At 45.6% G+C, this 19,948-nt stretch overlaps 1 protein-coding gene across 2 annotated transcripts in view; it reads left to right on the forward strand.

Moving 5' to 3' along the window:
* The window catches only part of APBB2 (amyloid beta precursor protein binding family B member 2), a gene marked incomplete at both ends in the record, with an annotated part of 202,904 nt that overhangs the window by 130,472 nt on the left and 52,484 nt on the right, over positions 1–19,948 (forward strand). For both annotated transcript variants that reach the window (XM_084233650.1, XM_084233651.1), the window contains 2 exons: positions 9,671–9,817; positions 11,479–11,606. In XM_084233650.1, the coding sequence (XP_084089776.1) occupies positions 9,671–9,817; positions 11,479–11,606 (275 nt within the window). The remainder of the gene's footprint in view (positions 1–9,670; positions 9,818–11,478; positions 11,607–19,948) is intronic.

Below are 19,948 nucleotides of genomic sequence, written 5' to 3' on the forward strand. Positions count from 1 at the left end.
TCTAATTTCTAAGCCTTTGATCCATTTGGAGTTTATTTTTGTGTATGGGGTTAGCCAGTAATCCAACTTCATTCTTTATGGGTGACTTTCCAATTTTGCCAGCATCATTTATTAAAGAGACTGTCCTGTCCCGATTTTATGGTGATAGCTGCTTTATCATAGATTAGGGGCTGGTATGAATGTGAATTATTTCTGCCCTTTGAATTCTGTTCCATTGATCCATGTATCTATGTTTATACCAGAATCTTTTTCTGTTTTTGAAATCTCATCACCTAAGTTCCAGTGAGAATATTGTGTTAAAAATAATAATAAATACTTAAGAAGATGTTTAAGGCACATTGATGTCATGATTTCATTGTTGAGCAAACATGCATGGCTTATTTCTTAAATTTAAAGTAAAACTGATATCATGATTTAAAAGTCAAAACCCAGTGTGGTGGCACTGGTCACCTCCCCCCACCTCTAGAGAGCATGTGAAGAGCTTTGCCCATTTGGACTGTCTTGTCCTTACCAGAAAGATCTCTCACAGGGAAGCGATAGGGAGTTTTTGCTTCACCTGAATAATCTCTCCCCCTCCCCCAGCAGCAGGTAAAACTTAAAGTGCACACAGAACCCCACCCTGGGACATTCCAGGATGTACAGCTACTTAGTCTCCCTTTTCTGCAACACATCTGTGGGTCCAACCTCGGTTTCTCTAAGACTCAAAGCCGTCGCTCTTCTCCATGTTGTGTCATAGTAGAGAGTTGACAAGCATTTTTTAATAGCAGAGGGAGCTGGTTAGGAACAGATGACACAGGCGGGAGCTGACTTAGGAATGGAACTAAGAAATAAAGACACATCTGCTTTGAAAGAATCCTTACGTTTTCATTTAAGGATTTAAAATCACTCAAGCTTTAAATCTCAACAACCTGCAAGGTTCTCCATGCTCATGAGGGAAGATTAAGAGCTCTGTGTGGTAACTGCACAGCTTTTCCCCCCTTGTGTTAAATAACTTATAATAGCTTTGATTTGATTCCTTATCATAGTGTTAAGCCCAGGACATTTCCCAAATACAGGGAAGGATTTGGTGTTCCTGCCCCCTAGCCTTAAGTGTTTCCAGAGCATTCAGTTAAGGCTCAACCCTTAGGAACTGCCACGTGGTAAAGCACCTCATTGGTGTTGGCCTTGGTTATAACTGTCCTCTTTGTGGACAGCCCCCATTGGGTGTAGGTTAGGGTGACTTTTCCAGTAAGCTTGTCTTGTTCTGAAAAATAGGGCAGAAAAAAATGAAGTAAATGGCCCAGCAGAGCCAGAGCCCCAGAGCCAGGCGTCTTGTTTTCTGCCCACATGCCCATCGTGTTCCCCATAGTCAGGGTGGAACAGCAGAATCAGCTGACGCGCTCACTGTGGTCAGCGGGGAAATGCTCGCTGGGTCTTCCTGGCTGCCCGGGTCATCGCTGCATAATTAATCAGGCTGATTCCTTATAATCAGGCTGGTTCCTGGCTTCAGTGGATAGAAAACTGGGTCGAACTCTCCTCCAGAGTCCCGGGCACCACTCTAGCCAAACCCACTGATACGCTGGGCTTGGAAAGCATTTCTGTATCTTGAAGAAAAGCAATGACAAAGAAAATCTATTTTAAACTGTGTCCATGAGGACAATGATCTATATTCCTACACACCGTGTGTGTGCCTGTGCTCACACGCACTCACTCACGCACATGGATTTACTAAACACTTCCCTATTACCAAGGCAATGTCCAAGGAAGATGTTTTGATCCTTGAAAAGGCTTTGCATCTTCAGAGCAGATTGAAAGCCATTCGAGGCCACAGCCCTCTGCGTACAGGAGGCTTTATTTCTGAGCAAAAACTGGATGATCAGAAGACCTGCCTGGGGGCAGAAATTAGGTCTGTGCTGTCTCCTGCTTGCAGTCACTGGGAAATCAAAGGGCAGAGGCTGTTCTTAGCTCTTAGGGAAACATCCCAGAACACAGGATATAAAAGGCAGCGAACATACCCTACATGGCTGGGTTTTTCTGGCTCTGCTTTACTCGAGCATCACGGTTAATATCAAGGGGGTTTACATTGCATCCGAAACAGTTACCGGTTGTAAAACTTGATATTAGCTTCCCCCGTCTTTACAAATGGCCCAGACACACCTGCCTACTCAGAGGTTATGCTTCTCCAGAGGTTGTGCAGCCCTGTCTCTACCTATTTCCCTTTCATAATGATTTCTTCTGTATTCCCCTAAATTCTTCTTCATTCCTTTTGTAGAACCATTTAGACATTTTCCTCATCTGCTTCTCAAGGAAGAACTCTGATGCTAACTGGTAAACTTTCTCTGCCCCCAATGTGTGAACCTCAATTGATATCTTGATAACTGAGTATCTGGGATTCTTTGAAAGTGCTTTATATTCCCAGAGCCTTTGAACAGCTGGTGAAAACTTTGAACCCTCTTTTCATAATAGGCAAACACACAATTTGGGCTGTTTTTCGGGGCGGGGGGTAGAATTTCCTGAAGCCTATCTGTGCTCACCCAGATGCCTGGACTCTGGGTTAAAACACCTGAGGTCGGCAGGTAGGATGAAGCCTGTCATGAAGAAGACAGGCTCCTCTCTGGCCTCTGCCCTTCCCCAACCACCCAAGGTGTGTCCCTAGTGATGCTTGATCACTACTTGGAAAAGCAAAACAGTATGGACTGGCTGACTGTTGGAGGTAACATGCTGGGCATAGGCCATCCCCTTTAATCCCCTGCCAGGAGGCCACTGCAACAGCTGAGGAAACCGAGGCTCAGCAAGATTGCATCACTTGTCCCTGACCACACCAGGCAGTAGGTAATCTGGGATGATTCCAGGTCAGTAACTTGAAACCCAGCTCCCTGCCCTTCCCCCACTGTAGTGGCAGGAAGGGCTCAGAGCAGGATCTCTATGATGGAGCAGACAGTAAAGGAGAGTCATGGAGTGCTTGCCGCGGACCAGCACAGCAGTAGACGATGAGGCCGTCTCAGGGTTGAGAGACTGCGCAGGGTGGTCAGGGATTCGGTTAAAGAAATGACAAACAGACACACTTCAAGAAAGTGTAAATCTGAGTGCAACTTTATTTTTGTTAGTGGCCAGTATATATGTTTTTTCTAAAGGCATAGGATTGGTGAACATCAAAGAAATCAGCTTGCTCATAGGTTTAGCTTATCATTGACAGGGCAGTGATTTATGTCCAAAATACATCTGGACCTAGCCACATTCCTAAGTAGACAGGCTATTAACTCTATATTCTTGTACTAATTACTACTACTACCACCTACTTATGTTTACTCATAATTAATTGTCATGGGTGAATTTATATTATAATGCAGTTAATATCAAAGGTACTAAAGTTAAGCACATAATAGAAAGATTATTAAACTAACAATTCTATTATAACACAGTGTTTAGTAATGTTTCATCTGCATTAGCCTAATTATTAAATTACATATGTTTTTTAATTAGCAATCAATGACCAGAAAAAGGAAAGATTTTAGAGAGACAGTTGTAGCAGAATAGTTTGTGGGCCTTGAGAAAGCGAGGTGAGGTTCCAGGTGGTCAGCATTTCTTTTAATCATCTTTGTGGCGGCTTCTGGTGGTCGTTATCTCTTGGCAGGCATTCGGCTTCTCTGCATCTTAGGGAGTTTGCTGTTCTCCCCCTGCGCGCATGGTTCCTTGCCCACACCGGACCTCAGGGACCATGGCAACAGCCATTAACCCTGAGGGTCACTGCAGGGGGAGGTGCAGCAAGTGCTCCGTGGCTTTTTCAGGCTTTTACTGGGATTTTACCAGGTACACGGCAGGCAGGGGTTCCGGGGAGGCCAAGAGGCTGGCAGGCCTCCCAGACCCTGGTGAATCTTCACTCTTCCTGGGCTCTCTGGCGTTCTCTCATGGCCTCGTTCTCTCTCTAGCTCTCTCTCTTCTGCTGGTTCTGTTCCCGTGACGCCGCCCTTATAAGCCAGTCTCAGCCCAGGTGTTCCCACCTACCTATGCCCACACCCCACTCCAGGTGCCCGCCATCAGGCATGCATGTAGGGCCACTGGGATCCATCATTAATGCTAATGGCTGGAAGGCAGAAAAGCCTGATAATCACTAACCCTATACCCACACACCCGTGTGTCTTCCTCCTTTTGGATGGTGTTGCAGGAGCTCATGACCCTTTGTGTCACAGCCAAATGGTGATGCTCTTCCAACTTGTACCCCAGCAGAGCATTTGGTCTGGCTCATTGATGTGTCTCCGCCCCTGGCAGATGGTAGGCGTCAGTATATATTTGCTCAGTGAATGAATCCACCCATCCTACATGCTCAGGGCCACAGCCTTCAGGAAGCTGTCTGCAGCTCCCTCTCTTTAAGTCAGAAACTTCTTCCATAAGCAACCAATGCAGGTCCTTGGCCTCCACGAACCCAAGCTTGCTGGGTTGAGGCATGACAGTAACACATGTGCCTCCGTGTCTCCTTCCTTCATGTCGTGGTTTAGATTACGCTGTGTCTACTCTGTTCCCAGCTGCTCCGGAGTGTCTGCCTCATCTCTCCCTGTCTCCAGGAACGAACAGGCATTCAATAAACGTTTATTGACTTGAACACGCAGTTGTTACGGTGCTGCAGGGTAATTAGTCTTCAGGAGTTAGCAATTCCTATCAATGAGCATTAATTAAGACTGCATTTGTTGCACTAGACCAAATTTTAGCTTTTCTCTGTGAATTTTTATAGTTTTTTTTTTAGCATCTATAATGTAGTGTTCCTGGCGATTCTGGGGTCATTTACCTGTTGTCCCTCAGCAGTGATAGAACATGGCTGTTTTATTGAATGTGCAGCTTTGTGGACATTGGCAGATTTAAGCCCCATCGTCCTGTGCAGTGAGGCTGCTCACCTGGCCAGCGGCAAGGCTGACACCCTCTTCTCCTGTAGCTCCCCTCCCCAGCCTCACCCCACTGCACGGTGCAGGGACCAGGTCCCCAGTTTTCTGTCAGTGCACTCTCATCTTGTTCATCCTCAGTAAAGCTCAGGGCAAGGAAACTTGAAGCCCCGTGGGACAACACAGAGTGAAAGGATAAGAGACTCCTGGAGCAGACAACCCAGCACCAAGCAGACATCTGCTGGGGCCTGCCATGTGCCAGCACCTTGCGCTCCTCAGATCCCAGGGTTCACCTGGAAGTCCTGTGAGCCCTCCTCAGATCCGGGGCTCTCCTGGAAGTCCTGTGAGCCCTCCTCAGATCCTGGGCTCTCCTGGAAGTCCTGTGAGCATAGTGTGATTAGCATTTTCAATCCAATAAACTTGTGCTCATGAGGCTGCGGAACTGCTGATTGGAATATAGGACTCCAACTCAGGACCAGCTGGCATAGAAACCAAGCCTTGGCACCCTATTCTGTCCCTCTACACGTGTTTCAGAAGGTTTTGTCCAGAAGTATTATTTGCTATTAATACAGAACCCAAAGAAACAGAAGGTGAAACAGGTTGAGTGTTTGCAGCCAAGATAGGAAAACTTGATTCCAGTGCAGGGGAAGATGGAACTAATGGGAGAGAAGGAAGCCTCAGGCCAAAAGCTGTGTCCCCTTACATTAAGCCAGGACCCTGTTCCATTCAGTGCCCATCATACAAACAACAGCAGCAGGAGCAGCCGCAAGCTCACATTTAGCCCCATTCATCCTCCCAACACATCATAGGCTGTTGTGAGACAGGTATTTTTAATATCCATATTCTACAGATGAGGAAACAGAAGTTAACCAACTTGTCCAAGATCACAAATAATAAATGGAAGTCTTGGGGTTTGCACTAGGTTTTATTCTCAGGACCAGTCTTAGGGAGAGCATGACTTTTGTAGGAAAGGGTCACCATGCGCAGCAGTGGCTCTCAAAGTGTGGTCCCCAGGCCAGCAACATCAGCATCAGCTGAAATGCAGATTCTTTCGCCCAACACAGACCTGCTAAATCAGACTATAGTGATGGGACCCAGGATTCTGTTTTGGGGGTGCCCTCCAGGTGGTGTGCTCAAATCTTTACCTCTCTTTCCCATGGTAGCTTTGGGTAAAATCTGTTAAACTAGATGTAGCATCAAGTCAGGAAGGACCACTGAGCAGGTCTTCTGATCCCATGCAGACCGGGTAAAGGAGGAGTCAGAGTCCTCAGCCCTCAGTGGCTTTTTGCAGGCTCTTATTGGGGTTTGCCAGGTACACAGCAGGCAGGGGCTGTGTACAAGAGTCCTGGCTGACAGGCCTCCCAGCCCCCAGCAAGTCTTCACTCTATCTGGGCTATCCGGCATTCTCTGCTTTTCTCTTGGCTTCTGCTGCTTCTTTCTCGGCTTCTCTTTGGGCTTCTGCTGGTGTCCCCGTGATGCCGCCCTTAAAAGCCCAGTCTCAGCCCAGGTGAATCCCATCTACCTATGCCCACACCCTATTCCAGAGGCCCGCCATCAGGCATGCATTCAGGACCGCAAGGATCCATCATCTATCCTGATGGCGGGAGGGCAGAAAAGCCTGACATTTTTCCTTACCCTACACTAGAAAAATCTTTAAAATACACACATAGAAGAGTTAAAATTTATCAATAATGATAATAAACATTTATTCAGCCCTTACTATATGCCACACACTATGCAAAGCACTTTACCTACAGTATCTCATTTAGAAATAACAGTACTCTAAATAACAATACCATAAAGTATAGGTACTATTATTATTCCCATTTTACAGAAGAAGCAACTAAGACTTAGTAACTAGAAGTGACTTGCCCAAAGTCACCATCTGGTACATAATAAAGTCAGATTTGAATTCAGACACCTCATTGCACAGTCCATACCTTGATCCATGGCTCATTTTTTAGCCATTTTGATTAAGAGCTGTTGAAGAAATGAAAGTGTTGATTTATTTTTTAAAAATTGAAAAGAAGCATTTTAAAAGCAGGTTGATTAATATTTTGAGCTCTTCCCATATTCTCAGAGCCGATGACATAAACCATCATTTCCTGAGTTTAAAGAAAAGCGGTTATTAACCTCCCTGGCCACAAGGGGGCAGCACCACACATGCAGGTTGCTGTTTGCAGCTGTGTTGGGTGGGAGGCAGCCCCAGCTTGCTCGCTGGTGGAACTGGATTATTCCCATGTACCAGTTTCTTCTAACCTTAGCTGCCTGCAAAGGAATGAGGTTTTTCAGATCAGAAACTAAATGACAACAGCAGGTCTGCACAAGGACCATTTAAATGCATTTATTATAGTGGCATTGTTAGGGCTCTTGCTTTGTAAAATCAGCATGACAAAACAATGTACTGAATGTCCTGTGGTGACATTGAGTGATCCCATTTCTTAGCCAACAAAGAGCTTGTTTAGTTTGAAATCCATGTATTTTTGAGACGAAAAACAGCCAGTATTTTTTGTTACCTTCTTTATTTTTAATAAATTCTTTTGTGTATTCACAGAGTATAGGATTTTGTGGTAGGTAGTTAGAGAAAGTAGAAAAATGTGTTCCTGGCTTCTAGTTTTAAGAGCTTACATCCATCCCACAGTTGTACTGGGGCCTCAGGGTTCACCTGCACCAGGAAAACCAAGATTTTGGTAACAGCTTCTGTGGGTCTGGATCTCCAGTCCTACTCCTGTGTGTCTCATCCCAGCCTTGGTTTCCATGCCAGACACTGAGATCACTGGAATTTTGACTACAGTGACTTTAATAGCTTATTATCCAAACTGGGGCACATTTTGAGAGTAAAAAAAACTTTTTTTAAATAAAAGCTACTCTTAATAATTTTCCAGAACAACAAACATAAACCAGAGTTATTTTGGGACAGTTAAAACATGTGGCCATACTCATTACAAACCCTCTGCTCCTTTTATTTTCCTCTTTTGATGCTTCCAATTACATTGGATGTGACACTGTGTCCACGTGCTCTTTCAGGCAGCAGTACTCACTGAGTGTTTTCTACCTGTATTATATTATTGTTTCCTCATAAGAACCCTATCAGCTTATTATGATTTCTATTTTTACAGATAAAAAAAATTGGGACTTCTAAATTACTTGCCCAGGATCAGAGCCAACATCTGAATCCAGACTGTCCCTACTTTTACATGCTCTACACTTAATGGATGTCACTGGCTATGTTCTTGAACCTTCTTTGTGGACTTTGGCCCCATGGGATACTGTCCCACCTGTACAATCACAGGCATATAGCTGAGTGATGGAGAGGGGGAGCCCAAAAGTCAGCTGCCTGGGCTTGAATCCTAGTTATTAACTTGTGCTTCACTCACTTTCCTCATCTGTAAAATGGATACAGTAGCTTAGTAGCAACCTCAGAGGGTTGAGGTGAGAAACAAGTAACTACCTTTGAGGTTTGATCAATGCCTTGTTTCCTGCCTCAGATGATACAACTGTGCTGTGCCCATTTTGTGCTATTAAAGTAGCTTGGGATAATACAGATATTCTCCCTATCAAGTTTTTTTTTTCCCTTCTTGATGCTGGGTGGGGGGCACTGTTCTTTTTTTTTTTGGCGGATAGCCCAATCAAAAGAGCTGGCCAGGCAATGGGACGCGGCATTGTGATTTAACTAAGTTGCTGCAAAACTACAATGAAGGGGCAAAGAGCCACCAGGAGAAGCAGAGAGGGGCACTTGATGGGTTCAGGCCCAAGAAGTTGTGGATTTTAATGAAACAGGGAAGGTGTGCACCTGTGGTTTACCTGGCACATCCACCTGAAGAAGCATGGCTGAGTCTGGGATTAAGAAAGCAGTGCTGCAGATGGGGTGGGCAGCCAGTACCAAACATCCTAGATGCTGGCGAGGAGCTGGCCCTCAACTGGCCGCAGTCACCCTGGTGACTTCCAGTGTGGCTGCTCGTGCGCTGCCGCCTCCCAGAACCTGCCCAGGACACAGGATAGTGGGCGGCTTTTGCATTTGTCACAGGGATGGCCTCTTCTTGAGGTATCTGTAAAAAGCACCCTATGCACCCTTATTGCTCAGATCTTTTGCTGCAGGGTCACACAGGTACCTGGGTGCTTCCCCTCTAGTACATGAGGACCTCCCCATAACTGTTCCCCTAAGTGGGATGCCTTCTGTGTTTTGATGCTTCCCACCCCCCAACCCCAGAGTGTGACTTGCAACTCGGAAGAGGCACCCCTATCTGGGCATGGGAGCTAAACAGTAAAGGCTGAACTGGACTGAATGTGGTCACTGTGGGACATTTGGCTGCTTTTCTTCATTTATTATGAAGATCACTTTTGGAAGCCTTGCAAGGTGCCTGTTGAGAGGCACCTTTCAATCAGTCTGCTTGTTCTGTTCCCCACTCTGTCTCTGGTGAGTCCTCTCACCTGCCCCCTGCCCCCGCATCTCTGGCCTGTACCCCAGCTCTTGTATGCATAAATAAGTAAATCTTTAAAAAAAAAAATGACCTTATCCTAGATAATGGGAACTTAGAATTTTTTTTTTATCCGTTGCCCTATAGTTCTACACCTGCTGATCTAGTCTAAGAAAGATTGTGAACACACACACACTACATAGAAAGTTGGGCAAGAAGATATTTATCACTATTGTTTTTAATTAGCAAAACACAGTTAAATTTCCCAACAATAGAGGATCCATTAGCTAAATGAGATGATTGTATAAATACTTAAAGGCTCATCACACATATTTTGTAGAGGATTTTGTCAGGCTGTGACCAGTGAGTGAGATCTCTTCTCTCTGACTTGTCTGCTAGTGTTTCGCTGTACGCTCCCTGGGATGGGTGGAGATGGCCGAGGAAGACCTCGCTCCTGGTAAAAGCAGCGTCGCTGTCAACAACTGCATCAGGCAGCTTTCCTACTGCAAAAATGACATCCGAGATACAGTGGGCATTTGGGGAGAGGTAAGTAACCCCCAGAAGGCACTCAGTTATGGCCAAACTCCTCACCTGCTGGCAGGACTGGGACCTGCCCGACTCTGGGTTCCAGCTCTGCAGCCCTGTGATTGTGCATCCCTCTGCCAAAGGCAGGGGAAGAGGAGTCCCACCTTCAGAGGAAGGTTGAGGGGGGGCTGCAGCCCACCACTGCAGCTTGGCTCTTCCCCTTGGCTCTGCCAACTATTGCTTTACGGTCAGGTTGCTCAGCTGCTGTAAGGAGCCAGAAAACTGAATCTCCCCAGCACCTGCACCTCGATGTTACTCTGCAAACTAGTTAATTAGCGTTGGGTCTTTGCCCAGGATCTGGACACAGCTGTGACCTTGAAATGTCCCCAGAGTGACACCCTGCTCTGCAGCAACTCGCATGAGCTGCAATTCTCCAGCAAAGGCTTTGGGGGCGCTGTCACCTAAGCAGCCAGCCTGCTGCTCCAGGCTCAGTGGGGTCTGTAGCTACAAGTCCACCCCAGTTGTTTTCTGCCAGTCCTCCCACCAGGAGGGGGTTTTGGGAAGGTTTCAGATCATCCTGGATCACAGCCATAGACTGGGAGCTTAAATATATATGCAAGCCAAGTCTCAGAAAAGCACATATCTGCCACCCTCACAGTAGGACTTTACTCTGAGCACCTTTGATGAAAATCTAAAACTTTATTCTCAAAAACCAGATCAAAGAGCAGTTTATCTGTGCAGGTTTGGGATTTGAATGTCACCAAGAAGCCTCACTGTCCTGCCCAGGTGGACCGCCCTACCATCAGTGCTACAGCATCTGGGTGACTGTGGCCTTCAGGAGACATGGTGTTTCAGTTGTACAGCAAAGTTGAATCACTTCTTTAAAAATTCTGCCTGAGGAATTGCACAGGAAGTCAAGTTGAATAATCTAGCGATTTGTCCCCCAAGAGAGCCCACATATATGAAGAGAGGTTTCAATTCCTTGAAAACCTGAACAGAAAGCAGAATATAAGACACCCCTGCTCTCCTGTGCTGGGGTCCATCCATGTAGCCTCTGTCAGAGCCTGGGCCTTGACTTCCCCTAAAAACCTCAGGTTCCCTGTCTGCCAGCAAGTCAAGCTTGCAGGGTGAGTCAGAGAGTTGAAAAGCCAGTGTACCTAAAGCTCGTGCCAGAGGATGTGAGATTAAGTCAAAGCAAAGTCGCTGTCTCTGCCTGTTGTTTGTCAGCAAAATCACGCAGAGATGAAGTGGTGTCAACTTTGAAGAATACGACATCGCTGTGGGCCTAGACAGACCATCAAACGGATCCCTGGCAGGGTCTGCCCAGAGGATGCTGGGCACAGAGTTGGTAAAAGACCAGATTTTCCAGATATCTACTATTTAACCTTTTTTCTTAAAAATTCTCGTATTAATAATAATTAAAATTCAGAGCCAAGTGGAAAGCAGGCAAGGGATACATTTCAGAGGACTTGGCAAGGAAGAGAGAAATTGGTCTATGAGGTAAACAGGAAAGACTTATGAATATTTTCGTCACAAAAGAATGTTTTTCTCTTAGGAAAACAAGTTGTAGACCCAGAAGTGGCTTGTTTTAACCATTGAAATGATACCCTTAGAGAGTCATGAGCACCGTGAGGCTGAAGAGCTTCACGAGGATGGTAACTTGTTTTCTTGCTGAATCCCAGGGGAAGGACATGTACCTGATCCTGGAGAACGACACGCTGAGCCTGGTGGACCCCATGGACCGCACAGTGCTCCACTCGCAGCCCATCGTGAGCATCCGCGTGTGGGGCGTGGGGCGCGACAATGGCCGGTGAGTGCCCTGGGCTTAGCTTAGCTCTGAAGTTCGGTGTCACTGCCCTTATGCGCTGATAAGAAAGTTGGCATTAGACTCCGTCTAGAAATGCAAGAAATTCAAGCATGTTTCTATTTCCCTGCCTCATAAACCCGCCAAGATACTTCCCTTCCTCATTTCTATACCTCGAACTTTTCGTCAGCTCTTTCGGGGTTCTGTATTTCTCTTCCTCATGCATCGAAGTTTCCTGGCTCTCTGAATCCCCACCTTTTTTCCCCTCATTGTTTGATCCTGCGTTTCATTCAGTTGCATCTTGGCCACTTCCAATGTCCTCTTGTTGCGGTTTGCTTCCTAGAGGGCTTGCTCGCAGGGAGAGGTTGTACCGTCTTTAATTCCAATCTGTAGATCATTAAATCTTGTATCAAAATTCCATTCATTGTGTATTTTTCTGAAACTTTACTGAAAATGTATTATTTATAGCAACTGCTTCTACTTAGATGTGTTGTGGATTTTCTGTTCTCCAGCATGACTGGAAACAGAGCCCAACCAACAAAGTGGCAGTTGTCACAAACATCACACTTGGACACCAATGTCAAGTACTTGACTATATTAAATGCATTTAACTCTTAAATTATAGTTTATCTTTGGCAACTGTCAAGGTACCTAATTAAGGATCTCCAAGCATTTAGGGATGAGCCACACTGAACTAGTGCTTTGTTGAAAATGGAAAAGAGCATCTTGCAGAAGCGGGTGAAAAATCCCAGATGACAGAGACATGGCTTTCCTCAACTTGTATCTCCAGAGCATTCTGGTTTATCAGCTCGTGGGGTTCTCTTTAAGGGGCTCTGCCTTGGCTTATCCTCGCCTTTGTCTTCTAAGGCTGGGCTTTGGCAGATTTGATGGTCTTTTGATTCAGTTCCAATTTGTAAGCCAGAAGGGAAAATGGTTAAACATTCATCCATCAAAGAACAAGCCCTTCTGCTGGAACCAGACGTGAGAAATAGTCTACAACAAAGAGAGCTGCCATGTGCTCTGACTGGTGATTGGATAAACCTTCCTGGAAGCACAGTTGTGTTTCGGAGCTTTTGTAGCAGAGTGAGCGGTGACAGCTGGGCCAGTTGCTGGGGTGCTGCGGGGTGGTGGGGGTGGGGGGAGTGAGTGGGTATTTTATTGGCACACACCTGTCCCTCACTTGCTTGGCTGAGCTGTAGCAATGGAGTTGACGCCTGATATGCATTGATTAATTTCACAAGGAAAGTACCTGATGCTATTTGGTCATCCATTAAAACTCTTTAGCTTGATAGAAGGGTGCCAGATGCTTGTTTCTTTCCTGGTTCCTATCCTCTGTTTGTTTTTAAGGCTGGAGCCAAGGTGACATTCATTTCACAGGATGGGGTTGTGTTTCCTTCAGGTTAGATTGAAAGGATTCATTGAGGAAGTATTCAGCTTACCCCCACACTTTATTTTTTATTTTTTTATTTTTTTTTAAAGATTTATTTATATATGCATACAAGAGCTGGGGTACAGGTCAGAGGTGTGGTGGGTGGGGGTGGTGAGAGGATTCACCAGAGACAAGAGTGGGGAACAGAACAGGCAGATTGACCAAAGTACACTGCTGAGGAGAGCAGTGGGCGAGTCAGGAGAGGTCTGCTGCGCCATGTGGGTTGCTCCCTGACTAGCTGGGGATAGAACTCATGCTGCAGAGGTTGCGGATAGCTTCATAGGTTGCGTCTTAACTCCTTGCACCACCAGGGAGGCCCCATCCCCCCCGCCCCCACTTTAAAATGAGACCCAAAGTTGCATGTTCATGGAGGGGAAAAAAATGATTCAAACTCGAATTGACAAAAGTAGTCAAGTCCTGGGACTCCATTTATCTCATCTGGAAAATGGGCATCATTATAAAGACCACACACTGAGTCTCTGTGCCTGTGTGTGTAGTGATGGCGTAGTCATGGGACGTGGCAATTGCTGAACGAATATTAGCTCTTCACTTGTTTAAGCATCATGTGCTAGCAGAGGTGATTAATTACATGGCTTCCTTTCAAAGACAGGACGGTTCTGGAAAGGATGAGAAGTCAGCGAGGCTTCATTTGATACAGAGGATGGGAGTCCATCCCAGACATGAGGAGCTCAGTTGTCCTACAACTGAGACCCCAGTATTACCAGCTTAACCTGGGTTACGTTGCCTTGGTTATGTGTTTGAAATGTGAGCCAGGTTATTCGTGTTTTTTAAACTACTGCTTATTATGCAATGTTTGCCGATAGGTGTCATTTAGGAATCTCTTGGGCTTCCACATCCGCTGTCGACCTCAGCAGGCTCATGTGCTGGCTGGTGGCCCTTGTGCTACAGTGAAAGTCCCTATTTTCTCCCCCATGTTTCCCCTGAGTTTTCATTCCCTAGAAGAAGGGACCTTTGTAGTCCTGCCTTTTTTTTTTTTTACACTTGCTTTTGATTTTTTTAACAGCAATTTACAAGAGCAAATTCAATTTGTAATGCTGCAAAGGAAAGGGGTTTTCACTTTGCATGAATAAAACATAAAAGTGTTTCATTTTGCTTGCAAAAAACGAGCCCATTTCGCATTCTCTTTTGTAACTTTCCTTGCTGAGAAAAATGGAATCTCTTAGGGGATTTCTTGATATGGTTAAAATGAGTAAGAAAAGTAGGTACACCAGAGGCTTGAAGAGCACAGAATCGTTCTTGAAGATCAGAGTGCTTCACTGAGCCACATAATTTCAGAATTTATAGTGTTGGTTTGGAGTTAGCATTTTAAGATTTCGAGTGCTTTTGATTTGCTCTGAAGAAATTCCTTATGGGGCAAGTTACTCTGGGTGATGAGGCGATCTCTCTTCTTGCTGCCCGCTGATTCACTCGGGTTGATTTGGAGAAGCCCCTTAGGATGGACGGCCTAAGTAGCTGCAGTCCCATAGATGCTGAGTCTCTGTGGGGTGTTATGACTGGACTGAAGTGTCTTGTCCCGGAGAGTCACCCCACTTTCTGATGGTGTTTCTTGAAGCACATTTGCATTTCTGCCTGGCAAAGCACTAACCACCTCTCTCCTGCCTATCCTGTACTTTGACTTTTTTTGATGACTGTGAGATAAAGGTCAAAGTTCCTGGAGGTGGGGATTGGTGAGAGCCTTGTATTTCCAATCAAATGCAGCACCAGAAAGCACCCACACTGCCCTGCGCCACTCCCACCCATGAGGAGGAAGGTGTCCTCACGTGTGTGGCTAGTTCTGGACCATTAGACTGGGATTTTGCCTTCAGTGATGGAGGCTCTAGCCAGAGTGCCACCTCTCACGTTGTCTCGGTACACCTGCCAGGCCGCCATTCGAAGATGGTGTGGAGGGATTTCATGGCACTCACCTCTGTTACTGATCCTGGAACTAAAACTGTGTGTGTTAAATAAGGTGTGGGCCAGGGTGTGCAGCAGGTGCAAGAAGTCCTCACTTCACATCACTCATAGGTTCTCAGGAACAACCTGAGTGCCCACTCGTAGCGTATTGGCTCAAGCCGCTGTGGTCCATTCACACAGTAAATGGACTACTACTCAGCTGGAATACTATTTAGTGGAATACTATTCAGCTGTGAGGAAAGAGGGACGGTTGCCATTTACAGCAACATGGAAGGAGCTCGAGGGAATTGTGTATAACAGTAAAGCAAGTCAAAGCCACAAAGACAAATATTGCACATTTCTATAGTATATGAGTCAACAGAGCAAGATACTTTTAAAACTACAAATCAATGAAGTGAACCTTCCAAAGTTAGGAGGCAGGAGGTTTAGGTCAAAGGGGGATAAGAGTTGGCGGTGAAAAAAAATTTAAAAAGTAGCAACTGCAATTTTAAACTAAGCAATGTATAGTGACATTTTTAAAAAGTGGCCCTACTGCATATTGCTGCTCACAAGAAGGCATCATCAAACATTTACAAAAAAAGAACACCTCTCCTGTTATACTTGCATTCATGCATTCACTTTCCAATTCACTATTGTTCTTGCTTCTCTGCTAGTATTATTTTGTTTTTATTTCCTTTGAGAGCACTGCTAAATTTGGGGGGGGGGTCTTGAATAATACTGGAATTATTATAGTTAGAATGTGCAAAACTAATTCATAGCCTCTTAAATATAAAAGGTAATCAGGGTCTCAGGTGGCAAGAGCCTCTCCCAACAGCCAAGGTGGGAACCCACCTGTAGGGGCAGGACTGGACACGGGGCAGGTTTTCTGATCCCATGCAGACCGGGTAAAGGAGGAGTCAGAGTCCTCAGTAGTTTTGCAGGCTTTTGTTGGGATTACCAGGTACACGGCAGGCAGGGGCACTGGGAGGCCGGGAGGCTGGCAGGCCTCCCAGCCCCCAGCAAATCCTCACTCTATCTGGGCTCTCTGGTGTTCTCTGCTTCTGCTTCTGCTGCTTTGCTTCTCTCTTGGCTTCTCATGGGCTTCTTTCTCAGTTTCTGCTGGCGTCCCCGTGACGCTGCCCTTAAAAGCACAGTCTTAGCCCAGGTGAATCCTATCTACATCTGCCCACACCCTACTCCAGGTGCCCGCCATCAGGCATGCATTCAGGACCTCAAGGATCCATCATCTATCCTGATGGCGGGAGGGCAGAAAAGCCTGACCTTTTCTTTACCCTACACCACCCGAGCCAGGACCCCCGTCCACTACAGGGTGTGTGCTCCAATACACCCACACTCACTCAGGTCTGAAGAATTGAGACGCACCAGTTCACCTAGCATGCATGTCCTTGATATGGGAGGAAACCATAGTACCTGGAGAAAACCCAGACAGATGTGGGAGAACTTGCCAACTCCACGCAGATGGTAACCCCTTTCTGGATTTGATTTTTTTCCCCATCAACATTATTCAAGGGTCCACTGTACTCTAAACTTTAGGGACCCTTATTGATTCCCAGCCTCAGCTCTCTCCTTACTCATTTGGACCCTGGGAATCATCTTCTTATTCTTTCCACAGAAGGATCAGAAGGCAGCAAACATAAGCTCTGAATGGCGGGGACTCTACACAGAGCCTCTCCTTTGCCCTTGTGGCAGATCTGGCCCATCTACTGGAAAGGGCACATCAATCCCAGTGTGTGTTCCCGGCCAGGGAGGAGCCTGCCGATCCCATCTGTTTCCCATGAGAAAGGAAAACGAGCGGCTGGTGCCATCAGAGGGTCTTCAGACCCCTTAAGTGGGATCTTCCCAAGCAGCTCTTTGCCCCGTGAGCACTAATCAGATAACGTGCTCCTAGAAAAGATTCTGGGGTCACCTGGAAACCGGATAAAACAAAGTGCAACAGACCCCTTTTCTCTGAGAATGTTGCAAACTCTTCATGGAAATCGAAGCACAAGCAACACACTTTGGGGAGTGCCGCTCTGGTCTGTAAACGCATTAATTTCAGTTAGTGGCAATGCTAGATTGCTGCTTCTGTTTTTAAGAAAAATTGGGGTTACTTTTAATAAATAGCTATTATAAGTAAGACCCTGTTGGGCCTGCTCTAATGAAGATAAAATTCCTTCATAATTAATAGCAACCACCACAATGGCTACGCACCCGCGCTTTTCATGCAGGGCTTTGTGGATCAACGCAGGCTAAATGTGGATCCTGTGCTGTTGTTTACACTTTCAGTTTGTGTGGCAAAGCTCTCTTTCTAGAAGCTGTTTCATATATCTTTTTTGGTTTGGGGGAACACTGCTTAATTCCACCTTGTATAATAAATTATTCATAGATTTCCAAATGAGATTATCTTTGACTTAATATATTATTTTGTCTGGTTAAAATCTCAGGGAACTTTTATCTAAAGAACATAGTATGTCTCCAGTGTACTGAATATTTTCTTCACATTTTCTTCTCCTAGAACTGGTTTTATCCACTAACACCCTAGTTTAAGTTGCTTTAAAAGGCTGTTGCCACTTACGGATCATGTTCTTATTTTTCTGCTAGTATTTTTTTTATTTCTTTTGAAAGCATTGCTTAATTGGGGGGGTCTTGAATAATACTGGGGTTAATTATTATAGTTAGAATGTGCAAAACTTTAAATCACGGGCTTTTAAATTGAAAAGGTAATCTGGTCATCAATGCCTTCTAACCTCTTTATTACTTTTTACATACTTAATTAAAAAGTGAATTTATTCATACATCAAGCTTCCTGCTACAATGTGCTATATATGCACATATCTATATACGTGTGTGTGTGTGTACCCCCAGAGCTAACACCTAGGAGGGAAATGCTTCAAAAGCTAAAACACTGCGATGTTTTACTCTTGGTCTTCTAGAGGGGGTAATTATGGGCAATCTAGATTTTCTTCTTAATGGTTTGGACTAATTTCTAAAATCCTATAAAACATATCACTTGTGTAATAAATTTTAAGTTTTTAAATGCAAATTAAATTTTATGCTTATTATAAGTTTTCTGTCAATGTGAATTAGAAAATTTTCCTGATTTTTTTAACCTCTTTATTTCAGAGATTAGGAAACTAATGTGACTGACCTCAGAGGGTCATCTGGTTGTCACAGGGCAGGAACAGGCTGATGATATTTCCATGTGTTCAAACTGGAAGCTCCTCTGTTAATCGTGACGAGGAGATAGATGGTCTGAAATAACTTGCGTCAGCAAGGAGCCTGGAGCACTCAATGGTCTGTTCCTTGTCCTTCGGGATCTGGCTTCTTACTGAGTATATAAGACCACAGGTGTGAATTGAAAGCAGAGTTTGATAGATTATGGCCCTGGAGCCTGTTTTTGTATGGTCTTGAGTTAAGAATGATTTTTACTTCTTTAATGAATTGTTTAGAAGAAATCCAGGGCCCAGGTCTGGGGGTGGGGTACGGAGTCCTGCATGGCCCTGATCTCTACAGAAAGAACATTTGAATAGTAGTGAACTCAGAATAGAATTAGGTGATCCTTGTGGCTACTTTGGGAAATCCTTATGGGGGAAAAAAAAAAAAACAAAAAAACAACCTTTCAACTGTCTCTTTCCTTTCCTACCTTGTCTCAGGAAAGTTCTGCCAGGGCTGTACCTACTCAGCCCTGACACTATTTGTAGAGCTAAACCTTTGTGAGCTAAATTGGATTTGTGCACTGGCGAACATACTAGAAAGTAGTTCTCTTGGAATTGTCTGCAGCCCGCAGTGCAGTCTGGTGGGGAGGGCAGCTCTTTGCCACATGGGCTCCGGCTCCTTCTAGGTTGTTGCTTATCTGTCCCTCCTGGGCTGCCCTTGTCTAACTGTACCAAGCGACTTGTCTCTAAATCAAAGGTGTTCTGGAACTTGTTCACCACAGTTAACGCTCATATTCTGATCACAGGCAGCTGCAAGGGAATCTGGGAAGTGGAATCTCTAGCTAGGCTGACAGTTGCCAAGTTAACACTACCTAAGAAGAAGAGGTGAAGCCCTTGGCATTCTGATGTGTTGCAGAAACACCTCACCTCTCCTTTTCCAGCCCCTGATCGATCCCCTCCTGTGCTGGGTATGAAGCTGCTGTCTCTCAGTGCCAAACCCACCCTTCTCCACTCTGCTTTGTGAGGCTGGGGCCAGGACACTGCACAGAGCCTTCCTGCCTCTCCAGTGTGCCCTCGTGGGCTGACCTGGGCACCAAAGGACTAGAGGAGGGAGCGGGCCGGGGGCCCTCACAGCTTGCGCTTTCCCTTGCTTCCTGCTCTTAGTGTATCATCCTGGAAAAACTTCTACCACATCAGTTCTGACTCTACTTGCCATTTTCCCAGGGCCTGGGGAAATGCAGAACTTCATACCGCACTACTGGCTGGTGTGCCCTCTTTAAAGGTCTGGGTCCCCGGCCCTTGAAGCCTCTGCTCAAAGCCTAGAGATGCCAGCACAGCTGAGTGGGGCTCAGCATTTTGGCACTTCCAACCCTGTCCCTTTGTTCCCTCAACCTTTCAAACTACAGCCCCCTCTTGGAATTGCTGCCTCCCTGATAACATCATCCTGTCCCCTTTTTGCCTTTTTAGCTGCCTGCTTACATTTCTTTTAATGAAAAAAGCCATTAAAGGCCTAATCCACAGTGGAGCTGAGGTCTCACAGATTGAGGATAGTGCTGGGTTCTTTCTAATTGGCACAACCAGATTTTGAATCCTCACTAGCTTGACTACAGAACTCTTGTTCTTTGCAAACTACCAAGATGATTTGGGCTCTACGTTTCACAAACTGACAGCATTTGGGCAAGGTATACAGCTTAAATGAAGTAGATAACCAGTGTGGTTTCTCTCTCCTCCCTACATGCTCCTTGTTGACCCTTCAATGGATTTAGCACTGGCTGGAGGAGGCAGCCGCTCAGACAACATGCAGAGGGCATGTCTGCCACAAGAAGGCACTTGGGGTGCTATTTTTTTGAGCAAGCACATCAGTGTGGTCC

This window comes from Talpa europaea (assembly GCF_964194135.1).
Source record: "Talpa europaea genome assembly, chromosome: 5".
Classification (NCBI taxonomy): domain Eukaryota; kingdom Metazoa; phylum Chordata; class Mammalia; order Eulipotyphla; family Talpidae; genus Talpa; species Talpa europaea.